This window comes from Ceratotherium simum, chromosome 33 (assembly GCF_057802395.1).
Source record: "Ceratotherium simum simum isolate JZ-2026a chromosome 33, ASM5780239v1, whole genome shotgun sequence".
Lineage (NCBI taxonomy): Eukaryota > Metazoa > Chordata > Mammalia > Perissodactyla > Rhinocerotidae > Ceratotherium > Ceratotherium simum.
The window spans coordinates 22,511,174-22,527,884 of NC_141932.1; the positions used below are offsets into that span (position 1 = coordinate 22,511,174).

General features: G+C 47.4%; 1 protein-coding gene across 4 annotated transcripts in view; it reads right to left on the reverse strand.

The window, feature by feature from the left end:
• Nucleotides 1–16,711, reverse strand: part of SAMD4B (sterile alpha motif domain containing 4B) — a 38,004-nt gene that overhangs the window by 19,567 nt on the left and 1,726 nt on the right. For 2 of the 4 annotated variants that reach the window (XM_087421769.1, XM_087421766.1), the window contains 2 exons: nt 7,443–7,503; nt 4,484–4,886 (listed from right to left, as the gene is read on the reverse strand). In XM_087421769.1, the coding sequence (XP_087277895.1) occupies nt 4,484–4,679 (196 nt within the window). In that variant the 5' untranslated portion in view covers nt 4,680–4,886; nt 7,443–7,503. Of the gene's footprint in view, nt 1–4,483; nt 4,887–7,442; nt 7,504–12,562; nt 14,729–16,711 lie in introns of those variants that run through there. The other 2 variants (XM_087421767.1, XM_087421770.1) reach the window with 2 other exon arrangements.

Consider the following 16,711-nt stretch of genomic DNA (forward strand, 5'->3'; position numbering starts at 1 on the left):
TCCTGGGTGTTGTCTCAGATTCTACTTCCATGAAACCAGCACTGGCTGCCTGGGCTGGGGGACTTCCCTACAGCCTCCCAGCTGCTTGAGAGAAAGGGACAGCCCAGACCAGAGTCTCCCCTCCCACTGCCCCCACTCCCCACTCCCACTAGGTCAAATGACAGTACCCTCACCACCTTCCTGGGCCCACCCAGAATCAGTGTCAGTATCAAGACAAGTGGTTCTCCACTGGATGCACACAGGAGCCAACTAGGAAGCTTAAATATAATTTTATATATGTATTATATATATCGTTAAATACCAGACTCTCTGGGGATAGGACCCAGGCCTCATATTATTTCTACAAAGTCCCTAGGTGATTCTGATGTAAAGCCAGGGTTCGGACCCACTCACCTAGATTGAGCCCCCTGCACTCCCTGCCCTTTCTGAGGAGGAGATGGGCAGGGTCTCTCTGGGAGAACTGGAGGAAGTAGCAGGGTTGGGTGGGTAGGACATGGAGTACAAACCCAGAAAAAGGCAGCAGATCTGCCTCACTATTCAGCCCTCCTGGCTGAAGGCATCTGAAAAGCTGAAGAAGAGCTTTAGATTCTCTAATTGCAACTCTTATCCAGGGATCGGTGGACCGACTGAACTCAAGATTCGGTTTGTGGACTAAGTGTGCATCTTCTGGGGCGTTGGGAGGGTACAGATTCTCTGAGGGGTCTATCTCATAAAATATTAAGAACTCTTGCTTTAGAAGAATGTGCTAGGCCCCCAAACAAAGAAGTAATATGCCTGGATGTGGTGCTGCCTTCTTTGGTGCATTATTTCAGAGCTCAAGAGGTGCTTGGAGAGTATCTAGAAAAGCCCTCTTGGGCCGGCCCCGTGGCTTAGCGGTTAAGTGCACACACTCCGCTGCTGGCGGCCCGGGTTAGGATCCCGGGTGCGCACCGACGCACTGCTTCTCCGGCCATGCTGACGCCGCGTCCCACATACAGCAACTAGAAGGATGTGCAGCTATGACATACAACTATCTACGGGGGCTTTCAGGGAAAAAAATAAATAAATACAATTATAGAAAAGCCCTCTCACTGTCCAGATGCGGATCCTCAGGCCCGAGAGGAGTGGAGCTGGCTCAGCTCACAAAAGGTGCTAGTGGCAGTGCTGGATCTAGAACTCCTCAGTGTCACGATTCCTATTCTCATGTCCCATGAAACATGAATCAGCCAGCAGAGCATCATCTCTCAAACTGCCTGGTCAGCAGAAGAACCTGGGTACTCGTTCTCAGGCTCATCCCCACAGGATTCTGATTTAGTGGGTTTGGGTGGGCCCAGGAATCTGGATTTTAACAGTCACCTCTTCCCCCACCAGGTGATTCTGACAATGATAGAAGTCTCAGAAACACAAGGAAATGGGAAGGCCATAATGAACAGAGGAGGAGAAACAGAAGATGCACAGCTCCTCCCACAAGGCAGGCTTTTAAGCCCAGGAAGTAACTCCTTCCTTCACAAATAAGGCAGGGGGGCTGTTCTACTTAAGAGAGTGAGACAGGAGACATGGGCCTCCTTAGTCTTGGAGCCTCCGTGTCTATTAGGAAAGAGGTATTCAAGGTTCTACAGAATTTACCTCTGTGATCACTTCTCTCTCCAGTCCTGCTTTGCTCTAGTCCTAGCAGTCTTCCTGCTGACTGGAATACACCATGGCCCTCCTTCTCTTCCTTCATTCTAAGTTTTCCCTACCTTTCCATCCACCTAAGTACCAGCTTGTTATATTTTCACCATCTGACAAGGGACTATGGATAAAGACCTTCATTCATATATTCATTCATCAGTCAATTCATTCCACAGCAGTTCTCAACCCTGGCTAGGCATTACCCCCAACATCCCAATGCAAAGAATTTGGGGTGGGCCTCAGGTTCTTGGTATAAAGTGTACCATGTCTTTCAAGGGCAATGTGGTGACAACAAATATTTTTTTTTTTTTTTTTTAAAGATTTTATTTATTCATTTTTTCCCCCCAAAGCCCCAGTAGATAGTTGTATGTCATAGGTTCACATCCTTCTAGTTGCTGTACGTGGGACTCGGCCTCGGGTTGGTCGGAGAAGTGGTGCCTTGGGGCGTGCCCGGGATCCAAACCCGGGCCGCCAGCATCAGAGCGCGCGCACTTAACCGCTAAGCCACGGAGCCGGCCCAACAACAAATATTTTAAATATACATCACTTTAAACTAGCAGTTCCACAAAATTCTAGAATTTATCCTAGAGATGTTTAAAGGGTACTCTTACAGCACTGTTTATAAGAGCAAGAGCAAACATACCATGAGGTAGAGCCTACTGGTCAAGAGCAAGAGCGGTAAAGTCAAATTCCAGCTCCAGCTCTGACCACTGTACAACCCAGGGCAGGTCACTAAACCTCTCCTGACCTCAGTCTCCTCAAATGGGGAGAATAATAAGACCTACCTTACAGAGCTGTTGTGAAGGTTAAATGAGTAATAAAGGTAAAGCACTGCTTGATACACAGGGCTCTATAAATGTTACCAATTCTTCCTATCATGCAGCCATTAACAACGAGGTATATATGTATGTGCTGAATACGCAAGGATCTTCAAGTTATATTGTTAAGTGAAAAAAGCAAATTGGTTAATATGTATGGTGTTCTGCTCCATGCATTAAAACAACCAAAACAATGAAAAAGTTGGAGGGAGAATATGTATGTGCTCATACATGCAAAGGATATCTCACAAAACATACACAAATTGGGAACTTGGAAGTATGGAAGGGAGGAGATCTCACTTGTCACCTTTCATATGGTCTGATTCTACTACAAGTTCTGAAAACAAAAGCAAAAAATTAAAAATGTTCTAATAAATAAACAGCAATAAGCACAACTGGTGATCCTGATACACAGCCAAGATTGGCACCCTGTGCCCATCCAATCGCTATTCAGGTGGAGTGGTGGGGAAGTGTGACAAAGCTGCATAAGACATTGGCCTGCTGCAAAGGAGCCCCCACTCTGGGGGCAGAGCCATACCACAACCACAGAACTCCCGCCCCTGGTGCTAGCACAGAGGGAGCCCTCTCTGGTGGGGAGGGTGGGAGGGGTGTGAAGTGGCTGAGCTCTGAGCCTGCTGCAGCCCAGCTGGGTTCTTGCTGCTCTATGTCTGCCAGACTGGGACTTAAGCTGGTGTGACTCCTGGCCTGAACTATCTTCCCCTGCAACTATGGTACTTCCGTGACTTGTACACAAAAACTCGGTAAAATAAAGGTGATTGCTGCTAAGGCAGGTGGGCCTAGGGAGATGAGGGAAGCCAGGCAGCTCTGTGGCTCCCCAAATCCCAATCCTAGCAGCCCCTGCTGATCTCCTTACCTATAAAATGGGGATAATAACATTACCTATTTCACTGGGTTGTTGTGAGGACTAAATGAGTTATTGACAATAAAAACAAATGACATTTATGGAGTGTTTAGTACATGCCAGGCACTGTTCTCACAGTTCACAACTACCCTAGAAGATAAGCATAGTTATCATCTTCATTTTAAAGATGAGGAAACCAAGGCTCAGAAAGGTTAAGTTACTTGGCTATATGATAAGTGACAGAACTGAAATTTAAACCTAGACAGTCTGACTCTAGAGCTGCTTTCAAAGCTACTATACAAGTAAAGCCAGTACTTGGCTTGTTCTAAGGGCTTCATTACTCTGGGGAAGAAGTGGGAAGGGTTTGGACACACTCTACATGGAGCCCCAGGTCCCCTCCCCAGTTTGCTTTCAGGTGCACACGACTCCCCCTCTTCTCTGGCCTCCATCTCTCCCACCCATCACTGAGGTCAACAGCTTTTTCCACCCAGCCCTGTGGAGGCCCAGAGGCCAGAATGGCTTCATCAGTGCCCCTTGAGATGGTTCTCTGGCCTGACTCCTGTCTATGACTGGGGCCCTCGCGAGAGGTTCTAGAGAAGCCTGGCTCACCCATCCCAGTGCCAACCTCACGAGACACAGAGCGCCTCTCTACTGAGTGCTCAGGGAACTGATATGGACTATACGTAAATTCAAAACTCTCTTGAAGCTGTTTATGCCTTAAGTCCAACCTATCTTTGGATGTAAAGTATAAGATGACATGTGAATTTTGGAAGAGTTCTAAAATTCCCTCCTAGCTCTGATGTCCTGAAGCTTGAGAAATGAATTAATGCTCACCTTCCAACCCCTTTTCATAGGCAATGACTTTACTCTTCCTTTCAGCCACCCTACGTGATCCTTCCTCTGCTACGGTAGCTTCCGGTTTGCACTGCGCTCCCCCAGGAGGCCCCATTCCATGCCTGAGCATATCTGGCAACAACGCCCCAGGAGACCCATGATGACGACTTGGGAGGCCAGGGACTCCTCACCCACCATCAAGCCTAGAACCCACATTTCTTAGCACCATTAGTGGGTGTACTTCCTCAGTGAGCTGACATCTGTTCCTGTTCCAGGTCTCCCTCCTGCTGTGCTCCCATCTCTGGGGGTAGAGACTCACCAGCACTGTTGGCCTCCGACTCCAGCAGGTGGATGTCATTGCAATCCGCCAGTGAGTGCTCCAGGCAGAGCTGCAGGAAGCGGGCCTGGGTGCGGGTGACCCGCTTCAGAAGCGACAGCAGGGCCACCGTCTGCTCACACTCATTCCAGCCCTTGAACCAGCCAGCAAGGATGCCCACCTGGTCTCGGAACATCATGGTGCCGGGCCTGGGGCCAGGGTGGGGGTGACGGCGGTGGCGAGGGCCAGCGCCGTCACATGGTCTCGGCTCCGGGCTCCTGTTACCTCTCCCCTGAGGGCCAGGGCTTGAGGACGTTCCCTGGCGTGGTGGCAATGGGTGGTGTGGGGAGGAGGAAACCTGCTCACATCGGGGGAGGTCTTGGTCCAGCCACACCTCTCCAGGCTCCTGGAAAAGGAAGCAAGGGGGTCAGACAGAATGAAGGGGCTGGAATTGGCCTGGTGAGTGTGGGTTGAGGGGGTAAGGAGGCTTTACGCCTTCCTCTTTTGGGGAACCTGCTCTGCTGAGCTCCAGGGAGAAAGATGAAGCCAACAGGATACTAAATCAACTTCCCCTCTAATCTCTAGATCCAGAAAACAGGCTTGACTGGGACTCAGAAACCTATCCTCGAGACTAAGAAGATGATGCTGCCCCCCAGGCCATGGGGCCAAAGGAAGATTTAAAGCAGAGACTAAGTTGGTCAAATTTTCCAGAAATGCGAAATAGGAGAGGCTACACGCTGTGGGAAAAGATCTCAATGGAGACCTGGCCCCAGGTGACATGACTAAACAGACATGTGATCCCCAGCACATGCCCTGACCTTGCTGGTCTCCGGCCACCTCCTGTGAGAGTGTAACAGAGTGACTGTTCACCTGCTAAAAGGACCCTATGGACTCTACATTATTTCAAGCTAAAACCCACAAAGCTAGGATGTGGGTGGGGCAGTGGGGTGGTGACCCTGGTGGAAATCTCAGGTATGCAGATAGCTACCTGATCAGTAACTGTCTGGGTGCCTAAGGGTAGGGAGATGGACAGAGGCCTTTTCAAAGATCTCCAACAGGCTGGGTGATCTTGCCTGCTCTAACCCAGATCTCCCATTCTGGAAAAGGCACAGCTCTGATCTCTAAGATCCCACCTATCTCTACTCTGAGGTGAATCTCTCCTAGCCTTCTTCTTCATTCCCTGAAGGCTACTCCTGGTCCCAAGCCCTCTGGGTTGTGAAGTCCCCTTGGCTCACAGAGATGCCAGCCTATCATTTAGACTCCTAACAGCCAGGAGGATGCCATGCTGAAGAGAAGGGGACACATCAAAAGTCAAAAACTTCCAAGCAACAAAGTGTCCAAATTCCTCTTTTAGGCAGGAACTACACAGGAGCTGTGTCAACTGGGCAGACAACAGGTCTATTCTTCAGTTGACTGGTTAAGTGTCTCGAGCTCCAGGTCTCCACTCACATTTCCCCAGTCTCTCTTGAGACCAGTGCCCTTGGCTCCATCCCCAAACCACATTTGGCTCCATCCCCCTCTGGCTGCTAAAAGGACTGAGTACTCCATACAAAGACCCATTGAACCTGCTGGGCCCCAGTCTCAGGGCACTACTGCCATCTCCCTGAACTTCCATGCTCCTGCTGAGAAGGGCTGTGAGGTGCATCTTACAATGGCTGTGACTCACCTCACAGGTCCTCTGTGGGACACCTGAACAGAGCAAACTGGCTTGGATGTCAATCCCTTTGGATGTAAGAAGCAAGGAAAAGTGTGGGAGAAAATGAAACCATGCTCCAAGTTAAACAGGCCTCCAAGAAACCTTTTTAAAAGGGCAATCAAATGTTGCCTCCCTGGCTTAAAATTCTCCAATGACTTCCCATCATACTTAAATAAAATCTAAACTAAACCTGAGGGGCCGGCCTAGTGGCGCAAGCGGTTAAGTGCACGCTCTCCGCTGCGGTGGCCCAGGGTTCTCCGGTTCGGATCCTGGGCGCGCACCAACGCACCGCTTGTCAAGCCATGCTGTGGCGGCATCTCATATAAAGTGGAGGAAGATGGGCATGGATGTTAGACCAGGGCCAGTCTTCCTCAGCAAAAAGAGGAGGATTGGCAGATGTTAGCTCAGGGCCGATCTTCCTCACAAAAATAAATAAATAAATAAAATAAATAAACTAAACCTGAACTTATTTTCGCCTACAGGGCCCTCAAGACTCCCGTGGCCTCTCAAACCTCGTCTTGTGCCAAGTTCTTTCTTGTTCACTGAAATCCTCTCTTCCCCCAGACCTATCTATGGCTGGCTCCTACTCGTCACTCAGGTCTCAGCTCAATGTCACTTCCTTAGAGAGATCTTCCCTGCCCATACAATATAAGGAATCTCTGTCACTCTATTATGCTATTTCATTTCTTCTACATAATTTGGCACCCTCAAGATATCATCTTATTTATGTTTGTTGTTTCTCTCTTCCCACCAAAACGCAAGCTATACAGTCACCAAGTACCCAGAAAAGTGACTGGCATGTACAAGGTGCTCAATATATATTTGTTGAATGAATGAACAAAGAAGGTAAGCATGGAAGCCACACTTGGGATTTCTACAGCCCTAGGGGAGAAGATGATAGAAGAAATGGCCTACAGGATGGTAACGGGATTCAGAAACCTTGTCCTAAGAGAAAAAAAAGTTGAAGGCACTGAGGAAATCTCCCCTGGGGAAGAGAAGCCTCAGGAGGAATGGCATAACTAACTTCGAATGTCTGAAGGGGTAGCACACAAAAGAGGAATTAGATTTGTTCTTTTACTCCACAGCGTAGACAGCTCTAAGTGAGAGGCAACATGGGATATGGGAAATGTTGAAAGTTAAGAAAATTCAGTTCTGGTCTTGCCCTAGTCACTGATTCACTTTGTTCTTTGAGCTAGTCTGCTTCTCTTCTTCAAAACGTGCGAGATAAGGAGCTAGACTGGTTCAGACATGACAAATGGGTTTTACCTCACAGGGTAACTCCAATCGATTGGTAGTGGCTGCCTGGAGCTCTGTGATGAGAAGGATCCTGAAGAAATGAAGCAATGGGAATATCCATCAATGATAAATGATTAATAAATTGGGGCACACTTCATCCAATGGGATATTATGTAGCTATTAAAAACATGCTTGATCTTGACAGCAGAATACAAAAAGAAATCTACATCTAGTGTTTGATCTTTACCGACCTGGGGGGATGTCCATAAGCTGCACAGTAATATGTACAATATAATGCCATTTTTGTAAAAAGAAAAAAAAAAGCTATATACAAGAACCCTTATATACCTTATATATGAATATCTATGCATGTATGTGTACAGAGAAATGTGTAGAAGGATACACCCTAAGGAGTTCACACTGGCTACCTTGGAGAGGAGGAATTATTTACACTCTCTTTATATAACTTTGTACTATTTCACTAGTGGCAAGTGAACACATATTACTTTTGTAATTTTTAAAGAGGAATTTAATTTTTAAAAAATTTTAAGGCTGCATTGTACTTTCTGGCTCAGTGAGAAAGAGTACTGTGATTGATTATCAATGTTTGCCCTGGATGCAGGATGGATGAATGGTAGCTCACGTGCCTGAAAAAAATCAGTTTCCCTTCCCAGCTCCAGCATTTTGTGGCTTTCAGCCCCAAGGAGACAGCAGCTGCCTGAACATAAGGAAGAATTTTAAAATAACGTATCTGTCCAAGAATGGAACTGGCGGCCATGTGAGGAGGTAATAAGCTCCCTGGTTGCTGGAAGTGGTCAAGCAAAGGCGGGATGAACATCCCTTGGGAGTGGGAGGGATTCCTTGACTGGGTGGCAACTCATAAGATAGAAAGGGCATGTTACTATTTCAGAGAGAACGTCTGTGTCGAGAGCTTTGATATGCCAACAGCATTTACGGCAAAAAGATGACCAAATCCACAAACAGACCAAAGTTGTGCACATTCTTTCCCATAAACTTTTACTGAGTTGGTACTTTTCCTAAGCAACAGCACTGTGCCCCCCAAATACGCTGCTGACTAAACTAATCCAGCTTCTCCCCCAAGCCAACTACTAGAAGCAAAGCCTTGAGACAGAGCAGGGTCTCAAACACGACGCTTACAAGTCCAGGTTTTGAACAAAGCAGGCTAGTGAGGACTATGGTGAGTCGGAAAGCACACCCTTAAAGGGAGAAGTCACTATTTAGCTCTCATCAACTGCTGCCATGTGGGAATGTGGGTCCAGTACTGTTAGGTCTTAGATTTTTTTAAAGAGGAGGCAGAAATCTAGATTTTTAAATAAAATTCCCCTATTTTTTATTTTTTTGTGAGGGAGATCAGCCCTGAGCTAACGTCCGTGCTAATCCTTCTCTTTTTTGCTGAGGAAGACCGGCTCTGAGCTAACATCTATTGCCAATCCTCCTCCTTTTTTTCTTTCCCAAAGCCCCAGTAGATAGTTGTATGTCATAGTTGCACATCCTTCTAGTTGATGTGGGACGCGGCCTCAGCATGGCCGGAGAAGTGGTGCGTCGGTGCGCACCCGGGACCCGAACCTGGGCCCCGAGCCCGGGCCGCCAGTAGCGGAGTGTGCGCACTTAACCACTAAGCCACGGGGCCGGCCCATCCCCTATTTTTAAACATTGGAAATTAATTCACATTAAAAGAGCAACAATGAACCACTATATAGGACAAACAAAGCCTGTGGCCTGTGGTCCTTGGACCAGATGGACATAAACTGGGAAAAGACCAGAAGTCTGCTAATTATCCCTCCCTTGGGCCTCTCTGGTTTACACCTCCAAGCCACCCCACCGCACAGGGAACATGACTGGTAGAGAGGATCTAGCGTCCGAAGACAGCTCAGACAGTCCTCAGTCAGCACTGTGGGATTTAGGGAAACAAACAGTCACTTTTAACAATGCACTGTTAAAAATGACCCCTAAAGGAAGGATTCTTATGTCTTCTGGGCAGGAGAAGGATGCTGGGTATTTGGTCTGGATGGTGACTGGAGAGGAGGACTGGATGGCCTTCTTCTATTGAAGGGCCAGAGGCCCCCAGCTACCTCCTATCCTGGGTGCTTAGCAGCAGTGAGAAAGGAAGACCTGGCTGGGTGAGATGGGCCAGGGAATAGGCATCAGCACTGACTATTCCAAGGCATCCTACTGTGGTAGCATATTACTGTGATGAATTCTGGTGGATCTGCCTGCCAAACATCCATTCCCATCTTCTGGTACCAGCCCTCTGAGTTCCCTTTGCAGAATTAACTGTCTTGCTTGTCTCCAGGAGTAGACATGGAGGAAAGCCTGGCCAAGGAAAGTAATCACTGGACTGTTGCTGGAACTATTGGGGAAAAGAAGTTCTCAGTTAGGGTTGCTCACACTATACAACATCTCCTAATGCTACTGGTTGCCACTTCTGCTACCTCACAGTGAGATCCTGCCTCAGAATGAAGCCAACACAGACAAAAGCAGAGTCAAGAGATGAGGGGAGACAAAGGGAGACCTGTTCACATCATTTGAAGACCTGGATCTAGTTAGCCTAAAGCCTCCCCCCCACTACTCCCCCCAACCCTAGACTTTTCAGTTACATGGACCAATAAATTCCTTTTTGGCTGAGGCCAGTCTGAGTTGGGTTTCTATTACTTAAAGCTGAAAGAGCCTTGACTGCTCCCATACAAAACACAATTCACCACTGCTCTGGTCTCTTTGTCCTCATGTGACCAAAAATGATGCCTTGCCTTTGAGGAAACACATTAGAAGTGAATCGCTATTGCAAAAGTCTCTCAAACAGCCCAACAATACTGCTGCCATATGTGGTCTCTTAGGGACCAGTAACCTTCTTGGGAAGCATCTACCCACCTTGCAGAGTGGGAAATGGAGCCAAAAATTGGCTAAGAGGTTCCAGGGAAAACTGCCCAGTAGGCTCCTTCCTTAGATCCAAACTTAGAAGTGGTCCACAGACAGGAGGCGCCTCTGGAGGTCGGCTCTCCTCATTCAGAAGCAGCACTGTGGAGTCAGTCAGACCTGGCTGAAACCTGGGCTCTCCTGCTGATACTTACTTGCTGTGTTGACCTTTGGCAAGTAACTCAGTTTCTTCCTCAGTAAAGCTTGTTGTAAGAATGAAACGAAACAATGTATATAAAAATACCTAGCATGATGCTTAGCATGTCTTCATACATCATATATTAAGTGTCATGTGCCAGGTCCTATGCTAACAGCTTTCCATGGATGAGCTCATTTATCCTAAAAACTACATACCTATATTCTATACCTATCTCATATATATGTACATATTATTATCTTCATTTTACAGATGGAGAAACTGAGGCAGAGAAGGTTAAGCCATTTGCCCAAGATAGCACACAGCTAAGTTGAGATTTTCAAGGCCAGGCAGTCTGGCTTTAGGGTTCTTGCTTGCTCCTGAGAATAATGTTACAGCCTCCTGTAAGTTCTCTTCCACTGCCTAGAAACGTGGGCTGAAGGTACACCCTCTAATGCTAACATCTTTGGATAAATAAGGGGGTCCTATTAGCCTTCCTACACATTCCTAGCCCTTCTACAGCACCCACCTAGGCCTTTGAAGAACTCCTACTGGAGGAACAAGGTAACAGGCTAGCTACCTAAGGTTAACTCACTATCGTGACCTGAGAAGAACAGGAGAATGTCAGATGCCAAGAGAGCCCAACTCCTCTCTTGTAAAAACCAACTATTATTTTCAGAAACTCTTGAAATATGTACACAAAATATGTATGTTATTGCCTCAGCCAAGAATGAGCTTTTGTATGAATTGTCCTGGGGAAGGGAGGGAGAGGAGGAGAGAAGCCAGGCAGGGCCTCCTGGAAGAGAAGCATAGGCTGGGGAGCATCGGGAAACCCTGGACAAGAGAGGAAGCTGGTGTTCCCCCCCGGTGTCCCCCCCCCCCCCCCCCGTGTATTTGCTCTTTAATCCTCCCACACCTAAATGTGTTGACCCCCCCCCCCCAAAACTCTATCTTGGGCTCTCTTTCCCTTCTCTATACTCATTCCTCTCATTTGGAATTGTAATCAACTCCTATAGATTCAACTATCATGTCTCTGTGGACAACTCAGAATTTCTTAAGTCATCTTTGACTCCTTCCTCTTCCATAAGATCTAGCCATCTGGTCTTGATAAGTCTTTTTTTCTTAATGTCAGCTAATCATGCCCTCTCTTTTCTTTCCCAAAACTCAAGTGGCTCTGGGACCAGACTGCCTAGGTTGGAAATAGAACCCTACCACTCACTACCTGCATAATTTTGGGCAAGTGATTTTGCCTTGCTGTGCCTGTTTTCTCATCTGTAAAATGGGTTTAATAACAGTACCTACTCTCATAGAGTTGTGAGGCATAAATACTCTCATAAGGTTGTTGGCTACTGTCACCATCCTGGATTCCTCTCTTTCTCTAATTGCATCATGAAGTCCTGTTTTCTCTATACCCAGGATATATCTGCTTCTCTCTATCTTTACTTCCAACACCATATTCAAGTCACCATCCCTTCTCATCTGGACAAATGTATTGCCTCCTAACTCGCCTCCTGCTTCCATTCTTGCCCCCGTTTTCTTTGCAGAAACCAGTGAACTTTCTTAAAAAAAAAAAAAAAAAAAAAAAAAAGCTAAAAGCCAGATGATGTCACTGTCTTGCTTTAAAAACCCTCTAATAGTTTCCCAATCCTTTTTTTTTTTTTTTTTTGGTGAGGAGATCAGCCCTGTGCTAACATCTGCCAATCCTCCTTTTTTTTTGCTGAGGAAGACTGGCCCTGGGCTAACATCCGTGCCCACCTTCCTCCACTTTATATGGGACGCCGCCACAGCATGGCCTGACAAGCGGTGCGTTAGTGCGTGCCTGGGATCCAAACCGGTGAACCCCGGGCTGCCACAGTGGAGTGCGCACGCTTAACTGCTTGCGCCACCGGGCCGGCCCCCCCAATCCTCTTAAATGGAAATGTAAACTCCTTCCCATGGCCCACAAGGCCCTACATGATCTGGCCTCTGTCAACCTCTCCAACCCCCCGAGCCCTCTCTCTCTCTTATGCTCCAGCCACACTGGTCTTCTTGCTGCTCCCTGAACATATCTCAGGGCTTTTGCACCTGTTGACCCCTCTACCTGAAATGCTCTTGCCCAGATCATCACACGGCTGGTTCCTTCTCATCAATCAGATCTGGGTTCACGTGTGTCCCAATCTTCCTCATTTCCCTAGTAAGAAAGAGCCTTTGGTCTGAGGGCATCATCAAAAGGTGTTTCTTCAAAGGCTGCAGCTCTTCCAGAATCGCCTAGACTGTAAGATCCATGAGGGAAGGGAAGACTGTGGCTGTGTTAGTCACCGCTACATTTTCAATTGCTAGCATAGCACCTGGCGCATAGCAGACTCTCAAGAAACATCTGTAAAAAACTTCCCTACCTCGCAGCAGTTCTTTCTCCACATATAACAGTGCTGAGATTAGAATGCCCCACTCCCAAATCTTCCCACAGCTGGTGCCTTCTCATCTGGCAGGTTATCAGGCTCAACTGCCACCTCCTCAACGAGGCCAAATCTGACCCCCCTGCGTACAGCGGCCACCCTGCCCTCTCTCACACTGCTGCTTTAATTCCTTCACAGCACATATTACTATCTGATTCTTTTATTTGTTTGTTGATATTTCCTCCCTCAGAATGTAAGCTCCATGAGTTCCAAGACCCTGACTGTTTCATGCACTGCTGTATCTCCAGGACCTAAGTGCCTCCATAAAGTGTTTAATTGCTGGAGACACTTGAGACTTGCACACTCTATACACTGCTGTTCTGTAACTTGCCCTCAACCAGACTCTATTCATCAAATTTACACTAAAAAAACAAAACTCTACTCATGGTAATCTACTTAACCCTCTTCCAAAGTTCTGAGCCTCGGAAACCCAAAGCTGAGGTATGGAGTTGCACACCAGTACTCCTAGATTCCACTACTCTGAGGCTACCACCAAACCAGGCCAGTCATCTCATTCCAGTCTCTCCCAGTGACACCCCAAAGGAAAGCCTGGTTGGGTCAGACTAGCCAAAAACTCTCTCTGGATCCAAACAATCCCAGAGTGGAGAGTGGTGGGGGCTGGGGAATAGTGAGGAGGGGAACTGTTCTCAATGCTCAGAAAGGTCATGGGATGGGATTACAGTCCTTTCTGGCTCAGCAAGCAAGACCGAGTTCCAGGGTATAGAACCAAAACATGTCTCTAAGGATCTTCTGACTTCATCTCACACTTATTCAGGGAAGAAACTGTTTTCAAACTGGGTCTCTCAAGAAAGAGTTCTCTTTCCACTGACACTGCTCAGGAAATAGGATTTAAGCCTGAGGTTGCCGAGGGCCATCTTTGTCGCCACAAAGCAGAAACCTGCTGAGGACGAAGCCAACTCAGTGGAGAAATGGGGAGAGATTACTGAGAAGACTGTCTGCACTTCTTGATGCAGCTAGCTCTGAAGCCATCCTAGCTCTGGACTTTCCAGTAACATGAGCCAATTCTCTTTTTTGATTAAACCAGTTTGAACTAAGGTTCTGTCACTTATGTCTTTAGAGTTCCGGCTGATTTGAGCTTTTTTGTTGTTGTTGTTTTGCTAACACTGAGCACTTATGTCCAAGGCATTGTTCTAGGTATTTTATACGTATTAACTTATTTAATCCTTATAATTATATGATGTAGGATATCATTATTACCTTCCTTTTTTAGCTGTGGATACTAAGGACCGGAGAAGTTAAGTAACTTGTCCTAGGTCATGAAACTGGTAAGTGACAACATGGGATAAAAATCCTGTCTGGTCCCAGAGTCTGCATACTTCACCACCACACTATAATGTTCCGTTGTACTCAACCCTATCTGAACAGAAAATTCAACTCTCTGACTCAAGGTACAATCATCTTGGGATGGACAGGGCCCAGAGACCTTCCATTTGTGCCACCTATCCTCATTTTGTCATTTGTAAAATGAGGATAATCGCAGTTTACCTACGTCACAGGGTTCCTGTGACTATGAGATGAGACAATACATGTGAAACACTTAAACGCCGACGGGCAGATAATAATTACTCAATAAACAGTAGTCATTATTATTATTACTCTATGGGTCACTAAAGTGCAGCTGGCAAATACAGTGCACATAGAAGAGATGTTTTCTTTCACCTTTGTTCTTCAGATGAAGAGATGCCATGTGTGAGAGACGAGGAGGCTTGCTTGTCTTTGACCCATTGCAAAAGCTGTTACCTCCTCCTGGAAGGCTACTTACCGTTGTCCCAACTCCTGGGGAACACCACCTAGCCCAAATACCCACCTTTTCCATGAAGTCTTTCCAGATAAACGGCTCTTTCTCTCATTGCCAAATTTCCACAGCATATAATCTGTACCTCATGTTCTGCCCCGTGTACCAGCCCAACTTCTCTACTGTACTGTGAGGCTCCCTGAAGGCAAGCCCCAACATTTATCCTGTAATCTCTGTTTCCTTTTCTCAACCCTAGAGAGAAACAGAATCCCTTGGAGAAAGTTGTGAGCCCTGTAGAGGCCCCAGACTTATAAAGGCTGAGGGGGGCTGAAAAGCCAACCAGGATGGGGTGAGGCAGGTCACCAATAGCACATGGGGTAGCTCAGAATCAGGAGACAGCACAAAGTCCCATAGATAGGAGCAGGTGGGGCAGACAGCCTTTCCTAGGAGGAGAGACAAAGGGGCTAGGTAGGGAGAAGAAAGGAGCTGAGAGGACATGAGGGGGCAGGGAACGTGTGTTGAACCTGAATGCTGAGTGAGATTAGAGGAATTTAGAGATTTCTGGCCAAATGCAAAACGAAGAGCTGCCCATTCTCCAATGATTCCCAATAATTTACAGAGGATAGATCCCACCCTGTGGGATTCAGAAAAGAGTAAGACACATCACAGTACTTTCCGAACTCCAAGTCCAGTGAAGGTGAGTGGGTAAGCATAAAAAACCCACAAGGGAGAAGGTGAGTGGTGCTCTAAGAAGTACAATGCAGGGCTCTGGGCAGTAAGACACAGAGAATGAAAAGACTTTGAGGGTGCCTTATGGGGAGGGTGCCCATGTGAAGAGGGATAGATGAGAAGAGATGAACATGTGTGTTCAAGGAGGTAGCAATTTGAAGCAAAAGTACCAAAGGCTGGAGGGGATGGGGGGTATGGTGTGGAGGGGTAGAGGGGAAGCCAGAAGGAGAAAGTGCTGACAAAGACCTGAAAGGGAACCATTCAAAGGTAGAATCTGAAGTAAATGCTCAGAGAGTGGGGTAACACTGTGGAGAAGCCAGAATCCCTTCAAGGAGGGTGAGTCTTTCTGAAGCCTGGATATTTCACAAAGGGGACTCCCAGGAAAATGGGGGTGGGCAGTGGGGCACAGAGGCATACCCTGAAGTATCTTTCTGGGGCTTTCTGTGGGGAAAGGGAAATCCTCCAGAGGACAATGGTTTTCAAACTTGAGCATGCATCAGAATCACCCGGAGGGTTCCTAAAAACAGATTGCTGGGCCCTAATCCCAGGTTTTCTGACTCAGTAGGTCTGGGCTGGGACCTAAGAATTTGCATTTCTAACATGTTCCCAGGTGACGCTGATGCTGCTGGTCCAGGGACCACACTTTGAGAACCACTGCTATAGGGGAAGGGATTCTTTAGTGAGGAGGCCCTCAAAGGGAAAAGGAGGGAGATGGCTTCTGAAGGGAAAATGTGTGGAGCCCTCAAGAAGTCTCTGAGGAGGTTGTTAAGGGTCTCTCGATCTCTGAAGGGAGGAGGGGTCTATAAGGATGGAACCTAAGAAAAAAACGGTCTGAGAGAAAGGTCTCAGACAGGCTGGATTTCAGGGTGTGAGGGTGTCTCTCGAGGATCTTTTATTAAAAGGAGGCATGGAGGCTCTTGGTGGGGGGAGTCTGGAGGATGCTGGGGGCCTCTGAAGGGAGAATGGGAAAGGAGGCTCAGATCTAAGAAGGCTCTCTCAGCTGATTTCAGAGGAAAGAGAATGGAGAAGATGAGAGGGTGCAAACAGGGGTCCTAATGGGGTAAATCTGACAGGGTCCTGAAGGAGGTTTCTTGGAGATGCCAGAGGGGGAATCCGAGGGAGAGTTCTGAAGCAGTCTCAGGACGTGCTGGGGGCTGGGTTGTTGATGCAGGGCAATTTTGGAGAAAATTCTCTAAGGGGTGTCTGGGGGAGGGTGTGGTCTTCTGAGAGGTCTTGGATGTCCTGCAGCAGGATGATAGAGGTCTCTTTAGGAACAACTCCCCAGAGAGCTCAGATGAGGAGAATCCTC